General features: G+C 36.3%; 3 protein-coding genes across 3 annotated transcripts; 2 read left to right on the forward strand and 1 right to left on the reverse strand.

The window, feature by feature from the left end:
• Positions 1 to 733: 733 nt before the first annotated feature.
• LOC109188345 (probable aminotransferase TAT2) lies at positions 734 to 3,087 on the forward strand. Its single transcript, XM_019338979.1, has 7 exons — positions 734 to 1,177; positions 1,346 to 1,685; positions 1,786 to 2,004; positions 2,101 to 2,160; positions 2,247 to 2,402; positions 2,482 to 2,575; positions 2,681 to 3,087. Exons 1-7 carry the CDS (start codon positions 912 to 914, stop codon positions 2,809 to 2,811), a joined length of 1,266 nt encoding a protein of 421 aa, XP_019194524.1. The 5' UTR covers positions 734 to 911; the 3' UTR covers positions 2,812 to 3,087.
• On the reverse strand, positions 2,972 to 5,777 carry LOC109188344 (pentatricopeptide repeat-containing protein At4g18520-like). The gene has a single exon (XM_019338978.1). The coding sequence runs from the start codon at positions 5,333 to 5,335 to the stop codon at positions 3,419 to 3,421; it is 1,917 nt and encodes a 638-aa protein (XP_019194523.1). The 5' UTR covers positions 5,336 to 5,777; the 3' UTR covers positions 2,972 to 3,418.
• Positions 5,778 to 8,833: 3,056 nt separating this feature from the next.
• Positions 8,834 to 11,070, forward strand: LOC109188443 (D-amino-acid transaminase, chloroplastic-like). The gene is made up of 5 exons (XM_019339131.1): positions 8,834 to 9,006; positions 9,111 to 9,157; positions 9,710 to 9,885; positions 10,012 to 10,685; positions 10,812 to 11,070. Exons 1-5 carry the CDS (start codon positions 8,970 to 8,972, stop codon positions 10,907 to 10,909), a joined length of 1,032 nt encoding a protein of 343 aa, XP_019194676.1. The 5' UTR covers positions 8,834 to 8,969; the 3' UTR covers positions 10,910 to 11,070.
• The last annotated feature ends 1,679 nt before the right edge of the window (positions 11,071 to 12,749 follow it).

The raw sequence follows: 12,749 nt of genomic DNA on the forward strand, positions 1-12,749 counted from the left end.
AATTGAGTCAATTATTGGCCCTGTTTGGTAAAAAAATTGGCCTATAGGCCAATTTTGGCTTATTTGACCACTATTAATTGTTTGATTTAGTTAAAATATCAATATAAATGTTTGATTGATTAGCTTTTTGCAACTCCAAAAGGCTAAAATTAAAAAAGCTACTCCTAGCAACTTTTTCAATTAATTTTTTGATAAAAGAAATTATACCAAACAGCTATCAGCTAACAGCTAATTTACCAAACACTTTTCTACAATCAGCTAATGTTATGAACTATTTATACTATCTAATTAACACAATCAGCTAACAGCAAACAGCTATCAGCTAACAGCCATTTTACCAAACAAGGCCAATATAATTGACTCAATTGTAATGGTATATATGTCGCTACTTTTAATTTCTAACTGTCCGTAGAAGTAGTATTTTCAATTTTTTTTTTTTTTATTAATAACTTTCTCAAAATTTACTGTTATTTTTTAAAAACTCTAAATTTTTTTTCTTCTTTTGAGTGGAACAACTGATTGGTTGTTCCATACCCAAAACTCTAGTTGAATACGGTTAATAATGAATTTCATTTCTTCTTATTTTCTTCTCAAATCACATTCTAACTGGGTAACTTAGTAGTTAGAAACAGCAATGGCTATATGATTTGATACCTTTGTATTTTGAATTGAAGGTTTTCGCTAACACAAACACAGGAGCCTTAAAAAAGTTTTGTCGTTGTCTGGCATGCAGGGCAGGGCAATCAGACAAAATTCTGCTCCTGCTAACAAATGTAGTATATATTGTTGAAGTGGAGGTGGAGGAAGTCTCAACGTGTGGCCATCAAAGCAACGCCTTTCTCTTCCACGCCTGCACAGCCCTTCTTAATCTCGACTCCCTAAATCTCTCTCATTTTCTGCAAAAGATAGTAATGGAGACTGAAAAGAAGCAAACCCGGGGGGAGATTGAAACGCCAACCAATATTACAATCAAAGGCATTCTTGGATTGTTAATGGCGAATATTGAAGGCAGTGAGGGTGATGACAGTAAAAAGGTGATATCTTTGGGGATGGGTGACCCCACTGCTTATTCTTGCTTTCACTCTCCTGCTCTAGCTCAACAGGCTGTTTCTGACACTCTCTCTTCTTACAAGTTCAATGGCTATTCTCCCACTGTTGGTCTCCCTCAAACCCGAAAGTAAGTAATTTTGGATTGAAAAGAATGAATTGAAAGAAAGAAGATTAAATTGCTTTCTTGAATCATATGTTGTTCTTGTGTTTATTTAGTCCCTTTAAACTGTTTCCCCTTTGTCTGTTACTTTCTTGGTTTGCAATTTAATTTCCTTGATATGTACTTGTGAAGCAGGGCAATTGCAGACTATTTGTCTCGTGACCTTCCAGAAAAGGTATCAGCAGATGATGTTTATGTAACAGCTGGCTGCACTCAAGCCATTGAAACAGCACTGTCAATTCTGGCTTACCCTGGAGCTAATATCTTGCTGCCAAGACCAGGGTTTCCAATTTATGCACTCTGTGCTGCTTTTAGACACCTTGAAGTTAGATATTATGATCTTCTCCCTGAGAAAGCCTGGGAGGTTGATCTCAATGCTGTTGAGTCTCTTGCAGATCAGAATACTATTGCAGTGGTGATTATAAATCCTGGGAATCCCTGTGGGAATGTGTATACTTATCAGCATCTCAAAGAGGTTCCTTTTGGCCTTCTTGCACGCTATTATTTACTCGTCTTGGATGCTTATGTTTAATTTGCAAGTTCTGATAATTTTTTTTTTGGGTGTAAATTAATAGATTGCAGAAACTGCAAACAAGCTCAAACTCATTGTAATTGCAGATGAAGTATATGGGCACTTAGCTTTTGGAACTAACCCTTTTGTTCCAATGGGAGTTTTTGGATCTATTGCCCCTGTGCTTACTCTAGGATCCTTGTCAAAGAGATGGTTAGTTCCCGGATGGCGCCTTGGTTGGCTAGTCATAAACGATCCTAACGGCACCATAAAAACCCCCAAGGTTTGTTCACCTAATGGATAATGCTAGTTATGATCTTATTGTGTTCCTTAATCCTTACAAACATAATTGGTATTCCTGCCTTGTTTGTTCTATCAGTTTGTTGAGCGCATTAAAAAGTACTGCGATATCTGTGGAGGTCCTGCCACCTTTATCCAGGTTTGCAAACTCACTCTTGTGTGATTCTTAATAGAAAACAGCAAGATTTTCCTGCCTGCCTCATGGCGAGATTTTTGGTTGTTTAGGCAGCAGTCCCTCGTATTATTCAGCAAACCGAAGAGGTTTTCTTTAGGAAGACCATTAACATGTTGAAGGGGACTTCAGATATCTGTTGTGAAAAGATTAAGGAGATTCCATGTCTCACTTGCACACATAAACCACAAGGATCAATGGCTGTTATGGTGAGCAAACAATCTGAATGTGGAATTACTCCCTAATAATTAAAAAGGGATATTAGTTTTAAGTCTTTTCTGAATTTAGGTAAAGCTGAATCTGTCCTTGCTAAGAGACATCAGTGATGATATTGACTTCTGCTTCAAGCTGGCCAAGGAGGAGTCTGTCATAATTCTTCCAGGTAATAATATAAATTAGACAACTTTTCCCTTTAGTTAAATTGTCTGGGTAGAATTCAGGTTAAAAACATCATGTTTGAGATGCCAACAAAGTTGATGTTTTGCAGGATTGGCTGTGGGTCTCAAGAATTGGCTGCGAATTACTTTTGCTGCAGAACCATCTTCCCTTGAAGAAGCACTGGGAAGGGTTAAGTCTTTCTGTCAGAGGCATTCATATCAAGAAAATGGGCACTGCTAGTTGAAGCTAGAGTTGCGTAGAGTTAGCTTTTTACAGAATATAGAAAATGGAGTTTGATACAAATATGCAAGTAGTAGTGTCAATGTGTCAGTTCTCAAGAACTGATATTGTGCAATTACACCCACCTAATGGCCTTATACTCTTACTTTGAAGCATGAAGTAGTCAAACCATATGTTCTGCATTACCATAATATATGTACTGATTATACTTGGAAGTTGTGGTTGTAAAAGTTGAAATACATTCTTGCTTATAAATGAAAGTTACTTGTATGTCTAGCTCAGCTTTTGCCCTTAATTGAAGCACGTGTTCTATCTCAACTGAAAGTCTAAGCTGAATAGCTGATAGATGACCATTGGCATGAGGTTGGCTCTGATACCAAACTGAAGCATGTGCTCCATCTCAACTAAAATCCTAAGCTGATAGTCGGATTACACATTTATGTTTATACATTATATACTCAACAGCTGTCAGGCGGACTATAAATCATGACGATGCCTAAGCTTAGATGATCTGCGACAAGTGACTCCACTGTTTGATTCATTATCATATGTGATCACCATAGCTTCATGTGAAAGAGTTTTAAGCTTTTCCACAGCCTCCAGTAGCTCAAAAAGAATTTAGACTGGATTTGTTCATGTCTAAATGGCAATCAGTTGCCAACTCCACACTCTCCTCAAAATCTCCACATGCAGTGAGTACTGTTAAAAGGATGTAATCATCCACTTCAATATCTTCAGCTTGCATCCTATATAAGAGCTTCAAAGCCTCTCCACAGAACCCGTGTTTTGCATAGGCAACTACCATTGCTTTCCAAGAAACCAAGTTCCTCTCTGGCATGCTATCAAACACTTGAATAGCTTCGGGAAGATGGCCACATTTTGCATACATATTGATCAGTGCACTTCCCACAAACACATTTGAAATTGCAGGTGTCTTGTTTATGGAGGAGTGTATCGATTTCCCTCTATCAATGTCTTCTAGTTTCGTGCAAGCTTTCAGGGCTGATGAATAGGTAAAAGAGTTCGGTACTACACCTTCACCCACCATCTTCTTCAAGTATTCAAGTGCCTCGTGCTCGTGTCCTAGACGTGCACATCCAGAAATCATCGCTGTCCATGAAACTACGTCTCTGAAAGGCATGCCTTGGAGGACCTTATGTGCCATGGAGTTTTCACCGCATTTACAGTAAAGCCAAACCAGGGAACTCCCGATATAAATGTTGCCCTGGAGAAAATTCTTGATAATTCGTGCATGCACTTCCTTTCCAGTTTGTAGAGCCCTAAGTATTCCACATGCCCAAAGAACACTAACCATGGTCAAATTATTAGCAAATATCTTTCTCCTTGTCATTATCCGAAATAGATTTATGGCCTCTTCAGCAAGCCCATTACGAGCATATCCTGCAATAATAGATGTCCACGTTACAATGTTCCTCTTCCTCGTCCCATCGAATATCTTCCTGGCATTTGCAATTTGTCCACACTTCGCAAACATGTCTACAATTGATGTCCTGACAAAGACATCCATCTTATATATCCTTTTAACTATTGCCCCTAGTAGTTGAGTCCCAAATCTCAACTCTTTCTCATCCCCACAGGCATTGAGGACACTACAGACTGTGAACTCATTTGCATCAAATCCATCAGAAACCATTTTTGTGAACATGATAAGAGCCTTCTTTCCTTGCCCGTGCTGTGAACAAGCAGTTATCAAAGTCGTCCAAGAAACCACATCTCGTTCTTGCATCTTATCAAAGACTCGAAAAGCACCCTCTAAATCACCACATTGCGAGTAAAAATGCAAAATAGAACTCTCTAAAATCAAACCCCTAAAACCACCCTTTAGTACACAGGCATGTACTTGCTTTCCTAGCTCAAAATCAAATCTTCTAGCAATCAAATTCAACACACACACAAAGGTCTTTGAATTCCATTGGAAGCCCTCATGAACAAACTCTGCTAACAACCTCATAGCTTCCTTGTACAATCCAAATCTCATATACCCATTGATCATAGCAGTCCAAGAAACAACATTTCTCTCCAGCATATTATCAAACACCCTCTGGGCCTCCACCAAATACCCAAGTTTCACATACATGCTAATCAGATTGTTGTCAACATAAAAATTTGATTCTTTAGCACACTTCACAGCCATGCCATGCACCTTCCTAAGTTCTTTTACATTACAACAAGACTGAAGTAAGTAGCCGAGCACATAGGACTCTGTCAGCTGATTAGTTGCTAAAGTATCAGAACAAGAACCATTTTCTTCACACAAGTATCTCAATTGACTGGGTAACAGTGTCTCTGAGCAAAGACCGTTGCTTTCAACCAATGGGGCCTCGAGTTTAACAGAACTGCTGGAATCGGTCAAGAAAGATGAGTGACTGAGTGAGGAACAGCGCAAGTCTTGGCCGTGAATCCTTGATTTGGCAAGGTGCTCTCTGCGTCGTGTTGGTATGGATGGTTGAGTACCAAAGAGAAACAGTGTGGATTTGAGCGAGTAAATTGCCGGTGAGAACATCTTGTTTTGCAGGAAGAAACCAGGCTTTTAATTTTCACAAAGTTCAAGAACAGAACAGTGAATGAAAGAAACACTGAAATACTATAATATCCCCCCACATTAGTGCGTCTCAGAACACTGAAACATTTCAGAAATTCAGTAAACAAAGACGAGATATCATCAATGGGTACGTATACATCCAAGTCTTTACTGACATGCGTTTATGTATATGTTAAGAAAGATGGAGATTTACCAGAACGATAGAAGAGAGTGTTGAAACATAGTTGGGAATGAAGATGAAAAAAATGCCCTTCGGTTTGTCTTCAAGAACGGAGAGTTATGAAGATGGAGATGGTTGTTCTCAGGCGGTGAAACATAATTTTGGTAATGGAGTTGCAGAGAGCATGAGGATTGAGGACGCACGTTGAAGATAAAACCAAACAAAAATATCATTAAACAGACAAGTTTTAGCCCCGGATTTTTTTTTTTTCTTTTCTTTTACGGAGGATTGTTATCAAAATTCTCTGAAAATTATTTTTGTGATTTATTTATGAGTCAACTAAACATAAATGTTTTTTTTTTAAATAAATGTTTTTAGAACTTAGTAATATCATCCATCAAATTATACCAAAAAGAAAAGGTGGAGGGTGGAACATTCCTCGTAATCTGCATAGAAACATATTTTTGAGCTATTAAATGAGCCGTCTATTTCACTTCGCTTAACCAAAAAGATAATACAATTTGATCTTATCTGTACCAAGCTGCATAGGCTGGATTTAAGGTACATTGTGCCTTATCGAAATATTTAGCAGACTAGTAGGGTTAGTAACATAGCCCACGAGGTTTATCCTTATGAGTGTGGACTCCACTTTTTTTTTTTTTTTTAATTGAAAAATTAGAAGAGGTGAGTTTGATTGGTAAGTGAGTTGGAGCATAAATTTGAACAACCGTTATTGCAGCCTTGAGGGAGAAAAAAATGAGAAAGGAGACAGATGAAAGAAAAAAATTCTTGCCCCGAAGTAATATGACTGTGATACCATGTAAGAGCTATAACATAACTAATTTATTTATTGCATAAAACATCCAATAAATAAAATACATAGCATATAAAAATGAAACAAGTTACACCAAAACTACAAGACTAGGCTAACAAAAACTAACAACATACTAAGTCTCAACAACACAAAGTATCTTTGATATCCAATAAAATTAAATCAAAAGAAGACTCATAAACCAGAGTTTAGATCCCATACAACCAAGAGAGCAATATTTAGTTTTGTTTTAAACTACTCAACTCAATTGTAAGCATTTTTTTTTATACAAGAGATTTAAATAAAAGGGTATTACACTTATACCATTAAATTACAAAGCTCTTGACAAATATAAGGCATCTATAATGGAAAACATCAAATTTAACATCAAAATGATTTTTTTTTTTTTTGGTATATTTTTACACTAAATTTTATTTAATCTCCAACCCATTTACACCAAATGTTATTCCTACACTAAAATAATTTATATTCTCATAAATTAAAACTTTATATTAATACTTTAATTATTTTAATATAAAATATAATTGTTATGCAAATAATATTTGTATTCCACAATAATTTGATTGTTAAAATTGTGTTTTATGTAGTTTAATTTTTAATTAATCTATATTCAATATTAGTATTGTTTTAATGATATAATTTATGTTTAATAATATAAAATTTATGAATAAGTATTTAACAAAATATATAAATAATATTATTTATGTATAAGTATAAATTTTATGATATAATTTATGTTTAATAATATAAAATTTATGTATAAGTATTTAACAAAATATATAAATGCATAAAAATAAAATAAATGATACAAAATGAATTAATAAAAAATGGGGTAAAATAATAATAAATAAAGTTAAAAATAGGGCTGATGAACAATATTGTGCCATATTTGGCACAATACTATTCACCATCAACAAATACTTTTGTCAATTTTGCGTCTCCTTGAAAATCTAAAACATCATTTCTATAAAGAAAATAGCGTTTTAAAGTCTAAGGAAAATGTCATCACTAGTTCAAAAATTAAGATAAAACTCAGTGGGATGCTCTTATAAAACAACAATAGTCAATAGTGGTTGGGTTGCCAGGGGTTTAATGCTAAGTGAAAAAAAATGGAAAAGAAAAACAAAAAATTGGATTTTTTAAAAACAAAACCAAAAATTAGGCTGGTCACTAGCTGAAAATAAACTACCCTAATATACCAAACGCGTATTTTTAAGGAAAAATGGTCAAATAGACCCTCAAACTATTGCTCAAAAGTCAATTAGGCTCTTCAACTTTTTTAAGAGGCAATTACACCCATGAACAATGTATATTGATGCAATGAAGCCCAAATACAAGTAAATGACCTGCTATCCCAGGTCATTACAAATTTGGCGACATTCCGACATATTTTTTGGCAAAAAAGTCGTTGGTCACCCCTCCCGGAGGAGGAGGCCACCCGCCGGAGAAGGCAACCCAAATCTGGGTTGCCTTCTCCGGTCGCCGGTCACTTTTTTGCCTGAAAATATGCCGGAATGTCGCCGGATTTGTAATGACCTGGGATAGCAGGTCATTTACCTGTATTTGGGCTTCATTGCATCAAAATACATTGTTCAGGAATGTAATTGCCTCTTAAAAAAGTTGAAGGGCCTAATTGACTTTTGAGCAATAGTTTGAGGGTCTATTTGACCCTTTTCCCTATTTTTAACACATTGAACTATTTTTTTTCTTCTTAAAAAACCATGCAAAAACTCACCTTAATAATCAAACTTTTTGGACAGATATTTGTGCTCAGATAATATGTAGTGATATCTCCTATGTGAAAGGTCTCAGTAGAGGCATGTATTGTTGACCCTTTGTACTTCATTATGATGTAATAGAGTCATTAACATTAAAAAAAAAAAATCAAACTTTTTTTCCTCTCTCTCCTCCATTATCTCCACCACCTAAGATTAATACTAAAAAAATTGAGCCAAAACCAATTAAAGGCAACAATAATGATTAGGTTATTTATTTATTTAATTTGCAACTTTTTGGAGCCAAGTGCAATAAAAAAAAGCTCAAAAAAATAAAAGAAAAAATAAGAGATTGTCCATTGACGACCTCTTGAGTCTCGATTCTTGACACACATTGAATATACAAATCAGGTTTAAACATAATTTATCTAATTTATTTTTCACTCAAACAAACAATCCCATTAATAGAAAATCTCCATTTCTCTCTTTCTAATCCATATCACTAAAAAAAAAAAAAAAACCTCAATGATAAGCCATAATGGAGTTGCTCTCTGTAGACTAAAACACAGTTGAAATGGCGTGGTATATTGAGAAGGCTCCTGCCTGCAGACTGCATCACTAAGCGCCAAATCCAGCGACGTACTGACGTGTGTATTGTCTTTGTAGAGGTCACATGCCAATCTCAAGTGCTTCACTTTTCAACTTGGAAAGCAACATATCCCATAAAAACAAATGTCTGATGTAATCAAGGAGTCTGCTTTGTCTCCTTTCCCGTCTCTTTCCACCTTAATTTCCTCTATAACTTATTGCTCCTCCCATCCGCCTTAAAATTTAAAACCCTTAGCTTCTGTGCTTTCTTCGATCTTCAAAGTTTGATCCTTTAGGCAAATGGCAACCTCCAAATCTTCTCCTGATCAGGAATCAGGTAATTTCATTTCGACCTCCCCCTCTCATTTTCTTCAACTACTGTAATGCAATGTTAGATTCACATCTCTAATTTCAATTCGCTCATATCATTTTCTCACGCAGAGCTCAACCAAGAGTTTAAAGCCCATGTCTTTTCTTCATCCTCGGAGGTAAAATTAATGGCATTTTTTTTTCCAGTAATAACTTTAGATAATACTATTGTATTGATCTACTGACTGACTTTATTCAACTGTTTGTGAGAGAACATATATATGACACTAGCAAAACTAGTTCTTTAATCTTTCTTATCTATTAACACTACTAAATACGGAGTATATATGGATTAATCTACTTCAAAACCATTATTAACTAACAGCTGATCGACTTGAGCATACTGATATATGGTACTTTTGTAATGTAATGATTGATGGCATTCATGAATATGGTTTCTTCCAAATGTCTTGTCTTAAAAATTAAAATGAAAAATGAGTTATGTAAACTGGGATGCTTTCCTAACCACATTGATTACTATGTGTAGTGTTTTATAAGTTCTTGAGGGAGATTGTTTCCGAAAAGCCAAATTTTTGGTAGTTATTTCTGATTGAACAACTATTTTAATCTATTGCTGATTTTCTCAATTTACTCTCTCGATATTGATTGGTTCCTGTTCAAAGTTAGCTACTGTATGGTATATGACTCTGTGTTTTCATTGCCCAAATAAGTTGCTTGAAAAGCTGCATGAGAAGTGGAATTCTGTGGAGAGGATACCCTATCCAGCAATGTACTCAAGTATATATGGCGGAATTATTCTTGATCCAGCTATGATGGTTATTCCAATTGATGATCACATGGTTCATCGAGGACATGGTGTCTTTGACACAGCTATTCTTCTTGATGGGTAGATTTCTTTCTTGAACCAATAAATATCCAAAGCTTAAATGGAAAAACGAATTTTCTACTTGGGACTGTCCAGAATTGGGAGTATTCTCATTTTAGTACTTATAATAATTTTTGTTTGTTTCAGTTATCTCTACGAGTTGGATGCCCACCTTGACCGCTTTCTCAGATCAGCATCCAAGGCCAAAATTGTTTCTCCTCATTCACGTTCTGCACTTAGGAGCATTCTTATCCAGCTTGCTGCTGTGTCAAAATGTAGGAAAGGAACCCTGAGATATTGGTTAAGTGCAGGACCGGGGGACTTCTTACTCTCTCCAGCTGGATGCCCGACATCTGCATTCTATGCTGTAGTTATATATGAAGACTTTGAACAGTGCAAAGAAGGGGTTAAAGTAATTACATCTTCTGTCCCCATGAAGCCGATCATTTTTGCCACAATGAAGAATGTGAACTACCTTCCAAATGTCCTCTCGAAACTGGAAGCTGAGGAGAAGGGAGCTTTTGCAGCAATCTGGATCGATGAAGAGGGTTATATCGCGGAAGGTCCAAACGTCAATGTTGCTTTTATTACTCACAAAAAGGAACTCATCTTGCCTAAGTTTGATAAGATCCTTAGCGGATGCACTGCTCTGAGGCTTCTTGAACTTGCACCCAAATTGGTAGAGCAGGGACGCTTGACAGGAGTGAAAACTGGCGATCTCACAGTGGAAGAGGCCAAAGGAGCTGCTGAAATGATGTTTGTTGGAAGCACGCTTCCTATACTACCCATTATCGCTTGGGATGAGAAACCCATTGGAGATGGTAACTCTCTTTTCAACTTGTATTAACTCTTTTACTTATGAAACTAACCAATTATAGATTATGATTCTATTGTTGTTGAGAAAGGTTTACAGTGATGGTGATGATGATGTTTGTAAATTGTTACAGGGAAAGTGGGAGAGCTAACAATGGCGCTCTCGGATTTGCTTTGGGAAGATATGGTAGCTGGTCCTGATACTCAAAGAATTCCAGTTCCCTACGAATAAAATGAGTGTGAAGCTAAGGCAGACTGAAGCTTTAAAAGTATTCTGAAGTGCCCTTATTTGATTCAGAAAATTTGAAGTTTTACATAGTTTGTATCCTCAGCTGGCAATTGCAATGTTTGTGTATCAAGATTGAAGAAGACAAGTGAAAAATGCTCTCTGAATAAAAAGTTTCCTTTTTTTTTTAGATTACGTCTCAGCATTTATTTTGCTTGTATCTCCTCATGTTGGGAAGGACTCATGCTTGGTCGAAAGTAGTCTTTGTTTGATTTGACACCGAAGACTATTACACCATACAAATCCAAATCCAATCCTTAAAACTTATAAAATAAGGTCCAAGATATAATCTGAAAAAATTGAATGAAGATAATGGGGGCAAGTGGGCAACAGACTGAACGTCCAAACTGGAGACAGGAAACAGCTCTGGGGTTCCTTTGTGCTGGGATTTGTGGAGTGGGATTCAGAGGGGTTTTGGGATAGCTGATGGTGATCAAAAGAGGACAAGAAAGGAGATTGATGAAGATGAAGAGGGCCATTCGGCCCAATATGATGATTCTGATCTTGGTGTGGGCTTTTCAAAAATTGGTTCAGAGGCGGGCTTGGGAACATCAATGAGTTGCATAGCCTGGAATTGTCGTGGACTTGACAATCCAACGACAGTTCAGATGCTAGTGGACATGGTCCACTCTAAGAGACACATTTTAATTTTCTTTATGCAAACTTTAGCTACTGGAAATAAAATTCAACTTGTGAAAAATATATTGGAATTTACAAATGCCTTCACTGTTGACTGCAGAGGTAGGAGTTGGGGCTTGGCACTTTTATGGAAAGACGAAACTAAATCAATATATCTTAGTTACTCGCAGAACCACATATAGGTAGTGATAGCCTAGGATGACAACCCACCGTGGAGGTTTACTGAGTTCTATGGGTACCCTGATAGAAGTAGGAGAATAGAATCTTGGTCCCTTATAAAACAAATGGCCTATATTAGCTCCATCCCTTTGCTAGTAATAGGTGATTTTAACAATCTTAGAAGTCAAGACGAGAAGCAAGGGACACAATTATACCCTCAATGACTTTGTGAAGGATTAAATTAAGCTATTGAGTTATGTGGTTTGCATGATTTGAATTTACCGGCAAGCAATTTACATGGGAAAGAGGTCGATGAGTGGCTGACGAGGGTCAAGCAAGTCTTGTCACACCAGCAAGTCTTGACCAAGGTGGAGGAGGAACTACAATCGTTATGCTGTGCATCCGTATGCATCATGCATGGTGCATAAGGATGCCAAAACGACGTCGTTTTATTAAAAAACGCGTGTCTCCCCTTTAAAAAAATTCAGGTTCGATTCCCAGCAACAACATTATATTGTTCATTCATTCTGAAATTTTAGTTCATAGATTATGGAATTATAGTTCATTGATTATGGAATTATAGTTCATCGATTATGGAATTGTAGTTCATCGATTCTGAAATTTTAGTTTATAGATTATGGAATTTTAGTTCATTCATTCTGGAATTTTTAGTTCATAGATTAAATTATGGAATTATAGTTCATCAATTATGGAATTATAGTTCATCGATTATGGGATTTTAGTTCATATGTTGTTGCTGGGAATCAAACCTGATTTTTTTTTTTTAAGGAGAGACGCGCGTTTTATTAAAACGGCGTCGTTTTTGCATCCGTATGCACCATGCATGGTGCATACGGATGCACAGATAATTTGCCGAGGAACTAGGGTCACACATCTAGCAACGATGATAGGGGGTCCATACCCAATAAAAAGGGTCATATTACCTCCATTTAGACATCACCCTTCTCTCATCAACATTATTATTGAT

Source organism: Ipomoea nil, unplaced genomic scaffold, assembly GCF_001879475.1.
Source record: "Ipomoea nil cultivar Tokyo-kokei standard unplaced genomic scaffold, Asagao_1.1 scaffold1421, whole genome shotgun sequence".
Classification (NCBI taxonomy): Eukaryota; Viridiplantae; Streptophyta; class Magnoliopsida; order Solanales; family Convolvulaceae; genus Ipomoea; species Ipomoea nil.

Bases quoted from the DNA above. Each gene is read 5' to 3' on its own strand.
- LOC109188344 (XM_019338978.1), bottom strand. From the start codon at position 5,335: ATGTTCTCACCGGCAATTTACTCGCTCAAATCCACACTGTTTCTCTTT.
- LOC109188345 (XM_019338979.1), top strand. From the start codon at position 912: ATGGAGACTGAAAAGAAGCAAACCCGGGGGGAGATTGAAACGCCAACC. The intron at 1,686-1,785 runs GTTCCTTTTGGC...GTAAATTAATAG, and splicing joins CTTATCAGCATCTCAAAGAG to ATTGCAGAAACTGCAAACAA. The intron at 2,576-2,680 runs GTAATAATATAA...GATGTTTTGCAG, and splicing joins GTCTGTCATAATTCTTCCAG to GATTGGCTGTGGGTCTCAAG.
- LOC109188443 (XM_019339131.1), top strand. From the start codon at position 8,970: ATGGCAACCTCCAAATCTTCTCCTGATCAGGAATCAG. The intron at 9,158-9,709 runs GTAAAATTAATG...TGCCCAAATAAG, and splicing joins TCTTTTCTTCATCCTCGGAG to TTGCTTGAAAAGCTGCATGA. The intron at 9,886-10,011 runs GTAGATTTCTTT...TGTTTGTTTCAG, and splicing joins ACAGCTATTCTTCTTGATGG to TTATCTCTACGAGTTGGATG.